This window comes from Tamandua tetradactyla, chromosome 12 (assembly GCF_023851605.1).
Source record: "Tamandua tetradactyla isolate mTamTet1 chromosome 12, mTamTet1.pri, whole genome shotgun sequence".
In the NCBI taxonomy this organism is placed as follows: Eukaryota; Metazoa; Chordata; class Mammalia; order Pilosa; family Myrmecophagidae; genus Tamandua; species Tamandua tetradactyla.
The window spans coordinates 11,296,044-11,314,517 of NC_135338.1; the positions used below are offsets into that span (position 1 = coordinate 11,296,044).

Here is an 18,474-nt window from a genome sequence, read left to right on the forward strand (position 1 = left end):
CTGTGATAGTGTTTTGTTCTGATTAGCCACAGATGGTAGCTTTCAGATACTTTGGAGCAAAACATAAGTAAATATATCAGTGAAACTTCATTATTGAACAAATATGATTTGGTCTGTTCCCATTTATAGTCTAGGTTCATTTTAATGAAATAGGATATAGGCGACGTGTTAGTGTTCCGTTACCACACAAAGCATTTGCTGCATGAAGCTTCCTAGATTTTTTTTCTTTTTGGTTTAATTTTTTTTTTGTATGCTCTATGGCAGGGTCACATTTCATTATATTTTCCTGTGAATATCCCGTTATTGCAGCGCCATTCATTGAATCTTTGTGTTTTTTTGTTTGTTTGTTTTGGGAAGTGCATGGACCAGGAATCGAACCCGGGTCTCCCACATAGCAGGCGAGAACTCTACCCCTGAGCTATCCTTGCACCCCCATCTTTTTGTTTTAATTTTGAGTATGTAAAAAATTTACGAGATTTTAAAGTCAATTATATAACAGATTATATTCAAAGATATTTATTTCACTTATCCATATCCCTTCTAAATTATGTTCTCTTTGTCCAGTATAAGTAACTAGTTTTGGTACTTTTTGATTTATCCTTCCAGTGTTTATTTTTGCAAATAAGCATGTTCTTACGTGTGTGTATATGTTCATACCCCTCCTTTCACTTTCTTTACCTTCAGGTCTTCAAGATATATCAGGGTTCTCACATGTATCAAAGCTGCATTCCTTTTTAGGGCTGAATAGTATTCCACTGTATGTATATAGCACGTTTTATTTATCCGTTCATCGGTTGATGGACACTTGGGTTACTTTCATCTTTTGGTAACTAGAAATAATGCCACTTTGAGCATCAGTGTGAAAATATCTGTCCAAGTCCCTGCATTCAGTTCTTTTGGGTATATACCCAGAAGTGGGATGGCTGCATCATATGGAAATTCTATACTTAACTTCTTGAGAAGCTGCCAAACTGTTCTCCACATCAGCTGTACCATTTTATAGTCCCACCAGTGATGAGTGAGTGTTTCTATTTCTCCACATCCTCTCCAACACTTATTTTCCTTTTTTAAAAAAATAGCTCTTTCCAACCTGGTCTAGGCAGGATGGCTTCCGCAATGAAGGGTGGCGAGAAGAAGGGCTGTTCTGCCATCCACAAGTCGGTGACTCAGGAGTAAACCATCGGTATCCACAAGTGCATCCGTGGACTGGGTTTCAAGAAATGTGCCCCTCAGGTGATCAGAGACATCCAGAAGTTCACCAGGAAGGAGATGGGAGCACCAGATGTGCACATTGACACAACAAGGCTGTCTGGGCCAAAGAGATAAGGAATGTCCCATATCATATCCATGTACAGTTGTCCAGAAAACATAAGTATGAAGATTCCCAAAATAAGCTTTATACATTGGTTACCTGTGTACCTGTCAGCACTTTCAAAACCCTGTAGACAGTCAGTGTGGATGGAAACTAAGAGCTGATTATCAAATAAGATTATAAAATAAAAAAATAGCATTCTAGTGCGTGTGAATGGTATCCCATTGTGGTTTTGATTTGTATTTGTCTAATGACTAATGATGTTGGGCATTTTTTCATATACTTATTGGCCATTTTTGTATCTTCTCTGGGGAAATGTCTATTCAAGTCTTACCCATTTTTAAACTGGGTTTTATGTCATTTTGTTGTTGAATTGTAGGATTTCATTATATATTCTGCATATTAAACCCTTATCAGACACTCCAGGTTTTCTCACATTCTGTAGGTTTTTAAATTTTGTTGATAAAGTCCTTTGCACAGAAGTGTTTAGATTTGATAATGTCTCATTTTTCTTTTTTCTTTTTTTTTTTTTTTTGTCTTACAGAAGGTTCTGAAGACGTTTTTATAGGTTTTTCTAGGAGTTTTAGAATTTTGATTCTTACTTTTAGGTCTTTGTTTTGAGTTGATTTTTGTATATGGGAGGTGTCATTCTTTTGCATATGGATACCTAGTTTTCTCAGTGTCATTTGTTGAAAAGACTGTTCATTCTTTGCTGAGTAGACTTGGCACTCTAATAAAAAATCAATTGACCATGGATGTGAGAAGTTATTTCTGAATTATCAGTTAGATTTCATTGATCTATATTTCTGTCCTTGTGCCAACACTATGCTAATTTGATTGTAGTAGCTTTGTGATAAGTTTTAAAATCAGGAAGTATGAGTTCTCCAACTTCATTCTTCTTTCTCAAATTGATTTTGGCTATTCAGAGCTCCTTACCCCTCCATATAAGTTTGATAAGTGACTTTTCCATTTATGCAAAGAATATGTTCTAACTAGCCTGCTTAATAGGATGGCATTGAATCTGTAAATTGTTTTGAATAGAATTTACATCTTAAAAATAAGTGTCCTACCATTTATTTGGTTCTTTAATTTCTTTCAGCAGTATTTTGTTGTTTTCCATGTATGAGTCCTTTTATCCTATTTAACTAGATTTCAAGATATTTGATTCTTTTATTTGCTATTGTAAATAATGTTTTCTTTTTCACCTCTATAGATTGTTCTTTGCTAGTATATAGAAGCACTACAGATTTTTGCATGTTGATCCTGCATCCTCCCACTTTGCCGAATTATTATTATTTTTTTTAGCTCTCTTGGTTTTGTTGTGGGTTTTTTGGGATTATGTCATCTGCAGATGGCGTAAATTTTACTTCTTCCTTCCTGTTTGGGATATGTTTTATTTCTTTTTCTTGCCTGTTTACTCTGGCTAGAATGTCCAGTCAATATTGAATAATAGCGGCAATAGTGGGCAGCTTTGTCTTGTTCCTGATATCAGGAGAAAAGTTTTTACTCTTTCACCAATAAAAATACGTTAGCTGGGGCTTTTCATATATGTCCTTTATCATATTAAGACTGTTTCCGCGTATTCCTAGTTTTCTGTGTGTTTTTATCAAGAAAGGGAGCTGGATTTTGGTAAGTGCTTTTCTGTGTCATTTGAGATGATCAAGTAGTTTTTCCCCTTCATTCTATTAATGTGATATATGACATTAATTGATTGGCTGGATTTTGTCAAATACCTTTTCTGCATCAACAAGATGATCTTTTTTTTCCTTCATTCTATTCATGTGGTATATTAAATTACCTGATCTTTTCATGTTGTACATCTGACTTTGGTATTAGGGTGATACTGGCCTCATAGAATGATTTAGGAAATGTTCTTCCTTCTTCAGTTTTGTGGAAGAGTTTGAGTAGGATTGGTGTTGATTCTTCTTGGATGTTGGGTAAAATTCACCAGAACAGCTGTCTGGTCCTGGGCTTTTCTTGTGGAAGGTATTTGATTATGTATTTGTGAATTTTCCAGTTCTTCCACTGTTACGGATTTCTAGTTTCATTCCATTGTGGTTAGAAAAGATATCCTATATGATTTCAATATTTTAAAATTATCGACTTGTTTTGTTATCTAAAACATGGTCTAATCTGGAGAATGATTCATGTGCTCTAAAGAAGAATGTGAATTCTGCTACTTTTGTATGAAGTGTTCTATATATGTGTTAAGTCTAGCTGGTTTTGTATCATGCAAGTCCTCTATTACCTTATTGATCTACTATCTAGAAATTCTAGCCGTTATTGAAAGTGGTGTATTAAAGTGTTCTATTAATGTAGAAGCATTAATTTCTCCTTTCAAACTTGTCCATATTTGCTTCATATGTTTTAGAGAGCTCTGCTCTTAGGTGCATATATATTTATGATTGCTGTGTCTTCTGGTTGACCTCTATATCAGTATATAATGATGTTATTTTTCCCTGTAACAGTTTTGACATATCTATTTTATCTGATATTAGTATTGCCATTCTAGCTTTATTTATTTATTTATGAAACATAACCACATGCAAACATTCTTACCATATGATCATTCCTTTCTTGTTATATAGTCAGTAATTCACAATATCATCATAGCTGTATATTCATCATTATGATAATTTCTTAGAACATTTGCATCAATTCAGAAAAAGAATTAAAAAGAAAACAGAAAAAAATTCGTACGTACCATACCCCTTACACCTCCCTTTCATTGATCACTGGCATTTCAATCTACTAAATTTATTTTAACATTTGTTCCCCCTATTAATTATTTATTTTTAATCCATACATTTTACTTATCTGTAGATAAGGTAGATAAAAGGAACATCAGACACAAGGTTTTCACAATCAGACACATTGTGAAAGCTGTATCATTATACAATCATCTTCAAGAAACATGGCCATTGGAACACAGCTCTCCATTTTCAGGCAGTTCACTCCAGCCTCTCCATTACACCTTAACTAAAAAGGTGATATCTATTTAATGCGTAAGAATAACCTCCAGAATAACCTCTCAACTCTGTTTGGAATCTGTCAGTCATTGATACTTTATTTTGTCTCATTTCACTCTTTCCCCTTTTGGTTGCTCAATTCCTTGATGCTGAGTCCCAGCTCATTCTAGGATTTCTGTCCCACGTTGCCAGGAAGGTCCACACCCTTGGGAGTCTTGTCCCATGTAGAGAGGAGGAGGGCAGTGAGTTTGTTCATTTTATTGGCTAGAAGAGAGGCCACATTTGAGCAACAGAAGAAGTTCTCTTGGGGGTGACTCTTAGGCCTAATTTTAAGTAGACCTAGCCTATCCTTTGCAGGGTAAAGTTTCTTATGAACAAACCCCAAGATTGGGGGCTCAACCTATTGCTTTGGTTGTCACCACTGCTTGTGAGAATATCAAGAATTCTCCACTTGGGAAGTTGAATTTTCCCCCTTTTCTCATCATTCCCTCAAGGGGACTTTTCTAGCTCTCTTTTGATTTATACTTGTGTGGTATATTTTCATTTTCCACCTGCTTGTGTGCTTGAATTTAAGGTGAATTTCTTATAAACATAATATAGTTTCGTCATGCTTTTTATTTTTTTTAAATTTATTTTTTATTTTTGGCATGGGAAGTCTCTGAGAATCGAACCTGGGTCTCTGGCATGGCAAAGGTCATGCTTTTTAAATCCATTTTGCCAATCTCTGCCTTCTGACTGGAGAGTTTAATCCTACTTTTATTTAAAGTAACTGTTTAATGCAAGACTTTCTTCTGCCATTTTGCAACTTAATCTTTGTAAGTCTTACACCTTTTTTGACCACCTAATTCTTCCGTTAATGTCTGCTTTCATATTTATTTGATATTTTATATTATTCCATTTTGTGTCCCTTCTCATTTCATTCTGGATATAGTTTTCATGTATTTTCTTTGTGGTTACCATTAAGTTAAAATTTAGCATCCTAAATATTTAAAATTAATTATTTTAGATTTATTATCAACTTAACTTCAGTAGCCTACACATACACTGGTCCTAGATCCCTGTGTCTCCACCTTTTAAAAATATTTGTTATCAAGTATATCTTTGTACGTTGTATGTCAAAACCATTGATTTGTCATTACTTTATATTTTCTTTTTTGCAGCTATAAGAAGTAAGAAGTGGAATTACGTACCAAAAAATACAATACAATAGTATTGACATTTGTAATTACCCAGATGGTTACCTTTGCCAGAAGTCTTTATTTCTTTATCCTGGTTTGATGCACTGTCTAGTGTCCTTTCCCTTCAGTCTGAAAAACTCCCTTAAGCATCGGTTGTAGGGCTGGTCAAGTGGTGATGAACTCCCTGAGCTTTTGTTTATCTGGGAATGTTTTAATCTCTCCCTCATTTTTGAAAATCAGTTTTGCCAGATATAAAATTCTTACTTGGCAGTTATTTCCTTTTAGCACTTTAAATATTTCATCTGGCTGCCTTCTTTCCTCCAGGTTTTTTGATGAGAGACTGGCATTCATATAAGTGGGACTCTCTTGTACTTAAAACACTGCTTTTCTCTTGTAGTTTTCAGAACTCTATCCTTATAATTTACGTCTGAAAGTTTGACAACTACTTGTCTGGGTGTGTTACTCTCACTTAAGTTTATTCTGTTTGGTGTTTGAGGGACTGCTAGGATGTGTATATTCGTGTCTTTTGCCAAGACTAGAAAGTTTTTCTGTCGTTCTTTGAATATTCCTTCCGATCCATTCTCTCCTCCTTTCTCCTTTCTTTGTTTTCTCTACTTTCATGTTTCTCCTTATTGCATATATTTGGTATGTTTGATGGTATCCTACAGGTCTCTTAGGTATTCTTACTTCTTATAATTCTTTATACTTTCTGCTCCTCAGCCTGACTCATTTCATTTGTCTTGTCTTCAAGTTCACTGATTTTTCGGCCACCTTTAACCTGCTGTTGAAACCCTCCTGGGAAATTTTTATTTGTTATTATAGTCTTCAATTTGAGTAGTTCTGTTTTGTTCCTTTTAAAAATGTCTTTCTTTTTATTGATGTTTTCAGATTGTTCATTAGTTTCTTGATATCCTTTAGTTCTCTCTTTGTATTTCCTTTATCTCCTTGATATATTGAAGATCAGTTTTTAAAGTCTTTGTCTAGTATTTCCACAGTTTTGTCTTCTTCATTGATGTTTTTCTGGATTTCTGTCCTTTCTTTGGATGGGCCATCATTTTCTGTTTCTTTATATTGTAATCATTTCACACTGTATATTTTAGTATTTTAAAATATTAACTCTGAGATTTAATCCTGAAACTGTTTCTTGAGTTTGTATCCAGTTAGTGATATGAAAGAGATTTTCTTTAGTGCCAGGAGCCCACAAAATCAACAAAATGATGGGGGGAAAAAAAAAAGACTCTCAGTCTTCACAAATTGGCTTTACATTGGCCTGTACTCTCCTTCAGAGTTCAGTTCTGTCAGAAAGGTCAGCCCAAGATAAATGCAAAGTAAAGGATGTTTCCTGTCTTTTCTGAGCCTGTCTTGTCTTGGGCTTGTGTTTGCTAGTGGGCTTAGGAGTTCCCTTGTTTATAGGAATTTAAATGCCCTCTGCGCTCTCTAGAAAACCAACCTTTTCCTTCTCTCTAGTGCTCCATCCCAGGACTTAGAGCAGTCATATTTTGCCCCACCGTCACCCAACACAATTGTTTTTTGCACCACTTTCACTGTCACAAGATGCTTTTTTGCTGGAGGGCAAATTCTGGGAGGTGTGGTGAGCCAGGAAGAAGTTTCCCAGCTCATTTTTTCCCAGGCAGAACAAGGCCAGGGACCTACCAGGGGGGTGCTGGCTGGCTCCACACTGCCCTGTGGAGGTGGTGAGGAAGGGGCCAGCGTGGTACCAGGAGCTTTTCCTATGATTCTTTGAAGCTGTGTGTTTCTTGATTTGTCACTTACCCAGTAAATTAAACCCCTTATCTCTTTCCTGTAGTTTTGAGGAAGGGTACTGTCCTCTGCCTCTTTTGCCCAATGTGGGTGAGAGCAATGGCCACCTTCAGAGCTGGGCCCCCAGTGATCTGAAGTAGCTAATCAAAAGCAGTGACCAGTGATTGGACTGCACACGCCTGTATCTTGGGGGACTAGGTCTTTACTTTCCACCCTGATACTAGCAGGGTACACAGGGGCCTGGGTTGAGAACCTCATGGCTGCCTGCCTTGAGGTGGCTGCTGCATGGAGATTGAAATTCACCAGTATGTATTGGACTTTGCCAGCCTCTCACTTCTTGTCCTTCCCTGAGTGCTACACAGTGTTCTCCTAAACTCTGGAGATATGAAATAGTAGATCCTAACGTTTCTGCCTGTTTAATAGTTGTTCTAGTAGAGGAAATGATTCCTGGAGCTTCCTACTCCGCCATCTTCCCAAATCTCTCCCTCCTCCCATTTTTGATTGGTATTTACCCAGTTACTGCAACGCTTTTACTGTATTTTGGAAGATACGTTTGCCCATTTTTGCTAGTTGTTCAAAGAGTCTATGGGAGAATGGGACCTTAGAATATTTTGTGTTGTTATCTTAGCCCACCAGAAGTCAGGTGTACTATTGCCTTTTAAACTTTTTATTTTGAAACGAGTTTAAACTTAGAGAAGAACTGTGAAGATACATAGAGAACCCATGATGTGTCATCCCACATGACTATATACAGTGATCAAAACTTTAAACATGTCACTGGTACAACACTGTTTAATAAACAACAGACTTGAATCTTTTCATTGCATTTGATTGCCATATTTTCTTTAGTTTCCTACAGTCTATGGCAATTGCTCAGTTTTTCCATGTCTTTCATGACCTTGATGCTTTTGAAGGGTACTGGTTAGATATTCTGTAGAATGTCCTTCAATTTGTCTCATTTCCCATGATTAGACTGCAGTTAGAGAGTTTTGGGGAAAAAGTACCATAAAGGTGATGAGGTAATGTGCCCTTCTCGTGTCATATCAGGGCTATATGATAGCAGTATGCCTTCTTGTTACTGATAAGGTTTCCCCTGATCACTTGGTTAAGTAGTATCTTTTGGTTTTCTCTGCTGTAAAGTTATTATTTAATCCATTTTGCATTTTATTTATTATACACAAACTATTACATTAACATTCAAATATATATCACTGTGTGTTCCCACAATCTTAATAAAATAGTGCTACTAACAGTGTTACCATTTCTCCAGCCATGTGTAGATCTAAACATATGTGGGCCTTCTCATTCGATTCTCGTGAGGCCCCAGTGAAATAGGCATTTTGTTCCTACCCATTTTACAGCTGAGGAATCTGAGGTCATGGTGACTTGCCTGATACCCGATAGCTAGTAAGTGTTAGTCAGATCCTGACTTAGCCTAACGTAAGGGCTGGCTTTTACACTTGCCATATGGTTGCAATCAGAGTTTAGGATGGGATTGTTCTTGTATTTTGTAGATAAACATCTTGTGTATTTGACAATTCTCTCTCGTTCTTTCTTTAAGAAACAATTTTTGTTTTGTTTCTTCTTTGGTAAGATTTTTGTGTGTGTGACTACAAATTGTGGTAAGCTCCACATGACAAAAAGATTGCTTTGAAATCCTGGAGAAATCCAGAATTCTTTTGGGAACACCAAGGATCTATTTTTGGATTTCTTTAAAAAAATATATGACCGAGGGTGTGCCACAGTGGCTCAGCAGGCAGAGTTCTCGCCTGCCATGCTAGAGACCCGGTTCTATTCCTGGTGCCTGCCCATGCGAAAAAAAAAAAAAAAAATATATATATATATATATATATATATATGACTGAAGTTAGGGCCAAGTATTCAAAATAGAAAACTGCTTAAGAAATGGCACTGAACTTTTTCCTCCCTGGATTTTATCAGTCACTTGTAATAGGGTATCTGTATTTGTCAACATATGTCTGAGCTCCATGGGTTCACTTTTGTTGACCATTCTCATGACTTTTCCATGACACAGCAAATGTGTCTCTGAATATCCTGCTTCGGTGGATGATGGTTGCAGTTTAAATGATGACTCAATATCTGCGGGCCCCTATTCTAGTAGCAACAGAGCCATTGAAGGTCAGGCATTGTGGGTGGACATTTGCACAGCATCTCTGTGACTCATTTGGCAGCTGTCTTTCTGAGAGAACCAGCTGTAGGTGGCTGCAAAAGCTCTGTTTCATCTTCCTTCCCTGTCTAATCATACTCTGTATGTAGATTGGGTATCCTCCAAATCCTAGAAATCACAGACCTATGTAGAATGTATCCAATCTGACCAACAGTCCAGATATTAATGCAGTTTTTAAAAGCAAAACATTTTGTTTTAAAATGACTGTGTATTCTTGGTCATATGTGTGAGGTCTTACAGCTTAACCAAGATACTGCTGGTCAGTAAGAACCTACGTGGACAGTCATACACATAAAAACAGTAAGATTTGTTTCCATTAGGAAAGGAGGAAAGTAGCTGGAAGAAGTGCGATGCAGAGTACAATAAATGGAAAAATTTATTCTTTCTCCCTCCGCCCTTTTCCTCCCCCTCCCCCCTCTCTCATATCACAAATATATTTGTAATACTGCATTTTTCATGTAACACCTGATCATGAGTATTTCCCCATCTTTAAAGAAAAAGACTTCGTTAAAAGGAGAAAAAAAAATTCAAGTCCCTTAATATTTTGAGGATTAGCATTCATCCTTATTCTGTTTATATTTGCTCATAGAGATTATTAGCTTTTCTACTCTATTTCTTTCAGTAAAACTGGGTATCTGACTAAAGTATGCCTCTGATTTCAGATATCCTAAACGATGCTATATTTGATGAAGATCACGACGAAATGGTGATTGTGAAGGATATAGATATGTTTTCCATGTGTGAACATCATCTAGTTCCGTTTGTTGGAAAGGTAAGGTATTCCTTTTTGTTTGTTTCTTTCTTTTTGCTAACAATTTTTAAAAGCCTAATGAAAGTTGTCAAAATGAGGATTATTTATGTTTAAAATTGTCAGCTGCTTATTCCTCATGTCCCTGACATTTAGGATTAGACATAAATTTTACTTTTTATCAACCCAACTAATCAAATAGTTTGGAATTAAAAAGGAAACAATAATGCAAATGTAGAAAAATAAACACAGCTTGTGAGTAAAAAACCCCACAACATTGCAGCAGAGGAAACCTTAGGGCAAGTGTGTCCTATTAAATATCATGTTAATAGGTTAAAATAATAAGGTTGACATAGCATTTCCACCCCTCCAGGAAGCTGCTGCAGGCTCTGAAAACCTTTGCCCTTTATTTTGGCTGAATAATGTTTGATCTAAAATGTATTTACATAAAACATGACATGAGGAGTAATGATTTCAAAATTTCTTGTGACACAGGTTATAGTATTAGAAGATTTGTTTCTAGCTCTCTTTATATAAGGAAAGAATGACTCTAATACAAACTAGATGATACGTTATCTATTTGTTGTGGTTAAATATACCTTTTAGAACACATGGGTTTAGGACAAAGTATTGCTCTCCCATCTTACCAGTATCATAATTTTATTTTCTGATTTTTTAATTAATGGCCTTTAAGTGGGAAACTTATAGAAAATAAATGTATGAACACCTATATAGCTGTCCCCTAAATTTAGTAAGTGTTAATATTTGCTTCACATCTTTTTGTTAAACTATCTTTTTAAAAAACTTTTTTCTTGTTTTCTTATTAGAAAAGTTGTAGGTTTGCAGAAAAAGCATGCAGAAAATAGAGCTTCCATATACCTCACCCGTCCCACACAGTTTTCCCTGTTATTAACAATTTGCATTAGTGTGTAGCTTTGTTACAATTGATGGAAGAATATTGTATAATCGTACTATTAACTATAACCATAGTTGATATTGGGGTTTACTGTTTGTGTCCTATTGTTGTTTTTCTTAAAATTTTTATTCTAATAACATATATACAACCTAAAATTTTCTCTTTTAACTACATTCAAATATATAATTCGGTGCTGTTAATTGCATTCACAATATTGTGTTACTATCACCATCATCCATTAGCAAAACTTTTCCATTATCTAAACAGAATTTCTGTACAGATTAAAGCATTAACACTCCATTCCCCATCCCTGCCCTGAGCCCTGGTGACCTGTTTCCTAGTTTCTGTCTGTGAATTTGCTTATTCTAATTATTTCATATCAGTGAGATGATACAGTGTTTGTGCAGTTGTATCTGGCTTATTTCACTCAACATGATGTCTTAAGAGTCCATATGCTGTCACATGTATCAGAACCTCATTTTTATGGCTGAGTAATAATATATTGTATGTATATAGCATATTTTGTTTATCCATTCATTGGTTGATGGACACTTGGGTTGCTTCCATGTTTTGGCAATTGTGAATAATGCTGCTATGAACATTGGTGCACATTTATCTGTTTGGGTCTCAGCCTTCAATTCTTTGGGGTATATACCTAAAAGTGGGATTGCTGGATCACATAGTATTCCTGTACTTTCTGAGGAACAACCAAACTGTTTTCCACAATAGCCACACGGTTTTATATTTCCACCGATAATGAGCAAATGTTCTTATTTCTCCACATTCTCTCCAAGGCTTATTTTCCATTAAAAAAAAAAATAGCAATAGCCATTCTAGTAGGTGTAAAATGGTGTCTCATTGTGACTTTGATTTGCATTTCCCTAATAGCTAATGCTATTGAGCAGTTCTCATTTACTTATTGGCCATTTGTATATTTTCTTTGTAGAAATGTTTATTCATTCTTGCCCATTTTAAAAATTGGACTTTTATCTTTTTGTTGTTGAATTATATGGTTTCTTTATATATTCTGGATATTCAGCTTTTATCAGATATATGCTTTCCAAATGTTTTCTCCCATTCTGTATTTTTGTTTTTAATTTTGATGAAGTTCCATTTATCAATTTTTTTTGTTTGTTTCTCATGCTTTACATGTGAAATCTAAGAAACCGTTGCCTAACACAAGATTCTGAAGGTGTTTTCCTATGTTTTCTCCTAGGATTTTTAGAGTTTTGGCTCTTTTACTTAGGTCTTAGATCTGTTTTGATTTGATTTTTGTATATAGTGTGAGGTAGAGGTCCAGTTTTGTACTTTGTATATGGATATCCATATTTTCCAGCACTATTTGTTGACAAGACTATTCTTTCCCCATTGGGTAGACTTGGCAACATTGTCAAAATCAGTTAACCTTACGCGTGAGAGCTTATTTCTGTACTCTCAGTTCAATTCCATTGGTCTGTATGTCTGTCCTTGTGCTAGTACTATGCTGTTTTGATTACTATAACTTAGTAATAAGTTTTAAAATCTAGAAATGTGAATTCTCCAACTTTGTTCTTCTTGTTTAAGTTGGTTTTGGCTATTCTGGGCCTACCATATAAATTTTATGATTGGCTTTTCCATTTCTGCAAAAAAAGGCCTGTTTGAATTTTGATTGGGATTGCGTTGACTCTGTAAATCATTTGGGTAGAATTAATGTCTCAATAATATTTAATCTTTCAATCCATGATTATAGAATGTCCCTCTATTTAATTATGTCTTCTTTAATTTCTTTCAGCACTGTTTTGAAATTTTCCATGTAGAAGTCCTTTACATCCTTGCTTATATTTATTCCTAGGTATTTGATTCTTTTACTTGCTATTATAAATGGAATTTTTTCTTACTTCCTCAGATTATTCATTTTTGTTTCTAGAAACTATTTTTGCACTTGATTTTGTAATGTGCCACTTCGCTTAACTTTTTTTTTTTTCTAGTAGCTTTGTTGTAGACTTTTTCAGGATTTTCTTTATATAGGATCATGTCATCTGCAAATAGGGTAAGTTTTACTCCTTACTTTCCAATTTGGATGCCTTTTATTTCTTTATCTAGCCTAATTTTTCTGGTAGCGCTTTCAGTACAATGTTGAATAAGTGGTGGCAGTGGGCACCCTTGTCTTTTTTCTGATCTTAGAGGAAAAGCGTCCGTCTTTAAACATTGAGTATGATGCCACCTGTGGGGTTTTCATATAGGTCCTTTATCATGCTGAGAGGAAGTTTGTTTCTAGCTTTTATCAGGTTTGCTTTGGTTTTTATCAAGAAGGAGTGTTAGGTTTTGGCAAATGCCTTTTCTGTATTGATTAATATGATAACGTGGTTTTTTCACCTTCATTCTATTAATTTGGTATATTACACTAATTGATGTTCTTATAGTGAACCTCTTGCATACCTGGGATAAATCCCACTTAACCATGATGTATAATTCTTTTCATGTTGAATTTGGTGTGCTAGTGTTTTTTGAGGATTTTCGCATCTCTATGCATAAGTCTTATGGTATTGTTGACCTCAAAAAATGAGTTATGGAATGTTCCCTCCTCTTCAATTTTTTTTGGAAGACTTTGAGCAGGATTGATGTTAATTTTTCTTGGAATGTTTGGTAAAATTCTCTAGTGAAGTTATCTATCCCTTTTTTGGTTGGGAAGTTTTCAGTTACTGTTTCAATCTCTTTACTTGTTATTGGTCTGTTGAGAGCTTCCAATTCTTGAGTCAGTGTGCCTAATCTGTGTGTTTCTAGGAATTTGTTCATTTAGTCTAGATTATCTAATTTTTGAAATAGACTTGGGCATAGAATCCTATTATATTCCTTTCATTTCTATGGGGTTGGTAATAATGACCCCCCCATTTTCATTTTTAGTTATTTGTGTTTTCTCTTTGTCAGTTTAGCTAATGGTTTGTTGACCTTTATTGATCTTTTCAAAAGCCAACTTTTGAGTTCATTGATTTTTTTTCTCTCTCTTTTTTATTCTTTATTTCATTAACTTCTGCTCTATTCTTTATTTCCTTCCTTCTGCTCGTTTTAGGTTTAGTTTGTGCTTCTTTTTCTGGATCCTCCAGTTGTGAGGTTTGTTCTCTGACTTGAGAGCTTTCTCCTTTTTTGTTCCTTTTACTTTTTTGCATGGGTAACTTTTTCTTTTATATTGTGAGCATTTAGAGCTTACCTTCTCAGCATTGCTTTTGCTGCCCCCACCTAAGTTTTGGAGTGTTATGTTATTTTTATGTGCCTTAAAATATTTTCTAACTTCCCTTGTGATTTCTTCTTTGATCGATTAGTTGTTTAAGAGAGCATTGTTTAATTTCCACCTATTTGTGACTTTCCCTGTTTTCTTTCTGTTTTTTGTTTCTTAACTCCTTTCTGGTCAGAGAAGATACATTGTACAATTTAAATATTTTTTAATTTATTGAGACTTGTTTTATGATCTAACATATGGTCTATCCTGGGTAATGATCGATGTGCAGTAGGGAGGAATTTTGTGTTTTGTATTTTGCTGTTGCTGGGTGTTGCATTAGGTGTCTGTTAGGTCTAGTTGGTTCATAGTATTGTTCAAGTCTTCTATATCCTTATTGACCTTCTGTCTAAATGTTCTACCTGTTATTGAAAGTGATGTGTTAAAGTGTCCTAGAATTAATATAGAACAGTCTTATTCTTCCCTTAAATTTGTCAGTATTACTGTGTCATATATTTTGGATCTCTGCCATTAGTTGCATATATATTTATACTTATGTTTTCTTGTTGAATTGACTCCTTTATCAGCATTTAGTGACTTTCCCCCTTGTAACAGTTTTTGAGTTAACATCTATTTTATTGGATATTCGTGTTCCCGATCTCTTTTGGTGACTATATGCATGGGATATTTTCCCCCTCCTTTCATTTTCAACCTTCTTGTGTTTGAATTTAAGGTGAGTCTCTTGTAAACAGCAGAGAGTTGGTCATGCTTTTTCTCTTTTTTTGGTCTATTTTGCCAATCTCTGCCTTTTGACTGGAGAGTTTAATCCATTTATATTTAAAGTTATTACTAATAATACAAGACTTTCCTTTGCCACTTTACTCTTTGATGTTTGTAATTCTTATACTTTTTTGTCCCTTAATTCTTCATCCAATGCCTACTTTCAGATTTATTTGATTTTTGTATTACACCATTTTGAGTCCCTTCTCATTTCGTTCTGTATATGTTTTCCTTGTAGTTATGATGGGGTTTATATTTCCTTGTAGTTACGATGTGGTTGTTATATCTATAACAACCACATTTGTTTGTATGTTTGTTTGTCAAGATTTATAATATATAACAATCACATTAGATTTGAAACCAACTTGACTTCATTAGCATATACAATATTCCTGTATCCCTCCACCTCCCTGCCCTTTTTTTTAAATTTGTTAAAGATTATATCTTTGTACATTGTATGTCCCAAACTATAGATTTATCATTAGTTTTTATGCATTTATATCTTCAGACCTGTAAGATATAAAAAATGGAGTTACATAAAATACAATACAGTAGTACTGGCATTTATAATTACCTAGATGTTACCTTTACCAGAGGTCTTTATTTCCTTATGCTGTTTTGATCCACTGCCCCTTCTTTCAGTGTTCAGGCTTCTCTTTGCTTGTAGCACAGGTCTAGTGGTAATGAGTTCCCTCAGCTTTTGTTTATCTGGGTATGTCCTATAAATGAAGGATTTTGAAAGACTATGCTTGTCAGATAAAAAAACTCTTGGTTAGCATTGTTTTCTTTCAGCACATTAAGTATTAGTCCCACTGCCTTCTTGCCGCCAACATTCCTGATGAGAAATTGGCATTTAATGTTATTGAAAGTATGTTTTGCATAACACATTGTTTTTCTCATGCAGCTTTCCTTGTGGAACTCTCTCCTTGCCCTTGGCATTCAACAGTTTGATTATTGTATGTCTGGATGTGGTTCTTTTTGAGTTTGTCCTTTTTTGGGAACTTGAAGATACATGCTCATTTCTTTCATTAAATTTGGAATTTTCCTGCCATTATTTCTTTGAATAGCCTGTCTACCCTTTCTTCCTTCCTTCCTTCCTTCCTTCATTCCTTCCTTCCTTCCTTCCTTCCTTCCTTCCTTCCTTCCTCCCTCCCTCCCTTCCTTCCTTCCTGTCTTTCTTTCTGTCTTTCTCTCTCTTTCTTTCTTCCTTCTCCTTCTGGGAATACCATAATATACATATTGGTTCACTTGCTGGTGTCCCTCGGATCCCTTAGGCTCTGCTTACTTTTAAAAATTCTTTTTCTTCTGTTCGTTCTGAGTAATTTCATTTGTTTGTCTTTGCATTCAGTGGTTCTTTTTTCTGCCAGCTCCTGTGTTTTGTTGAAACCCTCTAGGAAACTTTTCATTTATTATTGTGGTCTTTAACTCCAGGATTTCTGTTTGGTTCCTTTTTAAAGTTTCTCTCTATCGAGCTTCTCATATTCTTGAGTCATTGTTTTCTTGATCCTTTAGTTCTTTCTCTATATTTACCCCTATCTCCTTTAGCATTTTTGAGGATCTTTTTTTAAGCTTTTGCCTTGTATGTCCAAAGTCTCATCTTCTTCATTGATAGTGTCTGGATTTTTATCTTATTCCTTGGGTTAGGCCATAATTTATTGTTCCTTTGTTTGAGTTGTAATTTTTTGTTGCACACTGTACATTTTAATATTTTGAAGTGTTAATTCTGGGATTTAGTCCCTGACTTGTCTGTTTCTCAAATTTGTATTTGGCTAGTGATATAATAAAGATTTCCTTGAATGCCAGGAGCTAACAAAAACAAGCAATCCAGTACAAAAAATACCTTTCATCGTCTTTTGAAAATTGACTCTGCATTGGCTGGTGCTCTCTTTCAGAATTTAGCTGTCCTAACAAGAAGGTCACCCTGTGGAGAATATGAGTTGCAGGGTCCTCTCCATCTTTTCTGAGCCCCTGTCTTATCCTGGGCTTGTACTTACTTGTCACTTTAGGAATCTTCCCATTTACAGGAATTTTGAATGCCCTCTCTCATCCCTATGAAATAAACATCCATCACCTCTCAGATGCTCTGTTTTATGATTTGAAGCAGGTAATCCTTTGCCCCAGGCCAGTTTGACTTAATTGTTCCTTACATTGCTTTACCATCTGCAAACTGTTTCTGCCTGAAAGACAAATGCTGGGAAGACAAGCCTGAAAAGAGTTTGCTAATTCAGTCTTTCAGGCTACCCAATCTATTACCCAATAAATTGGCACTGACATATGGCTACCCTAGTATGCACATAGCAGTTCCTCTTCCTCCTTTGGAACAGGGCCAGGGATCTGCAATGGGATTGCAGGCTGGCTCTGCATTGCTCTGGGAAGCAGATAGGAAGGGTCCAGCAAGGATGCCATGACCTTCTCCTGCCATTTTTAAAGTTGTATTTTCTTGATTCAGTATCTACCCCATTACTGCAACCCTTTAACAGTTTTTCAGAGTTTTGAGGTGATGGCTTCACCAGTTTTTGCTAGTTGTTCAAAGATTCTGTGGGGGAACTGCCCCCTGGAGTGTCTTAGACCCTCATCTTGGTTGACCAGGAACCTTTTTACTTTTATAGAGAAGTAAAACATAGACAATAAAAGGCAAAAATCATAAGGGTACTACATACCACTTCACAGATAAAGAACAAGAAAATTATTAATATCCTGAAAGCTTCCTTTGTGTCCCTTCCTACTACCAAACCTGTCACTCTTACACATAGGAACACATATGTTCATTTGTCACACTATAGATTAGTTTTGCTTATTTTTCAACTACACAGTAGTTGTAGTATGTACTTTTTTTGCATGTCTGACTTCTTTTGCCCACATTGTAAGATTCATCATTATTATTGCCCATCATTGTAGTTTGTTTATTTTCATTGTTGTATGTTATTCCAAGATACCAGCATATAATTTGTCTATTCTTTTGGAGGACATGTGCATTCTTTTTATTTTTTTGCTAATATAAACAATATTGCTGTGAACATTATTTTGGTGCCCATATGGCATGAAGTTCTATTACGAATATTTTTACAAATGGAATAGCAGGATCAGAGGGCTCAAAACCTATAGTTTTCCAGAATGGTTGTACCAACTCAAACTCCCAGTATTAATATGTAAGAGTTACAATTGCTTCACATCCTTGTCAACACTTGGTATGTTTAGTCTTTTTAGGTTTAGTGAGTCTGTTGAATATGTAGTGGTATCTGTGTTTTAACTTTTTATTATGGAAAATTTCAAATATAACAATAGAAAGTATAGTATAATTTTGAAGTTCCCATCAACTGACTCTACAATTATGAGTACATGGCCAATCTTTTTTTTATCTACATCCCTACTGGACAATTTTGAAGCAAAACCTAGGCATCATATAATTTCTTCTGTAAATGCTTCAGT

The 18,474-nt window shown here is 35.3% G+C and overlaps 1 protein-coding gene, 1 non-coding gene and 1 pseudogene across 2 annotated transcripts in view; 2 read left to right on the plus strand and 1 right to left on the minus strand.

Annotated features, from left to right (window-relative positions):
• Positions 1-18,474, plus strand: part of GCH1 (GTP cyclohydrolase 1) — a 72,323-nt gene that overhangs the window by 36,452 nt on the left and 17,397 nt on the right. Inside the window, exon 2 of the mRNA XM_077122582.1 lies at positions 10,071-10,180. Within this exon, the coding sequence (XP_076978697.1) occupies positions 10,071-10,180 (110 nt within the window). The remainder of the gene's footprint in view (positions 1-10,070; positions 10,181-18,474) is intronic.
• On the minus strand, positions 358-428 carry TRNAS-GCU (transfer RNA serine (anticodon GCU)). The gene has a single exon. It is a non-coding gene; the product is annotated as a tRNA-Ser (tRNA).
• Positions 586-1,729, plus strand: LOC143651218 (large ribosomal subunit protein eL31 pseudogene; annotated as a pseudogene).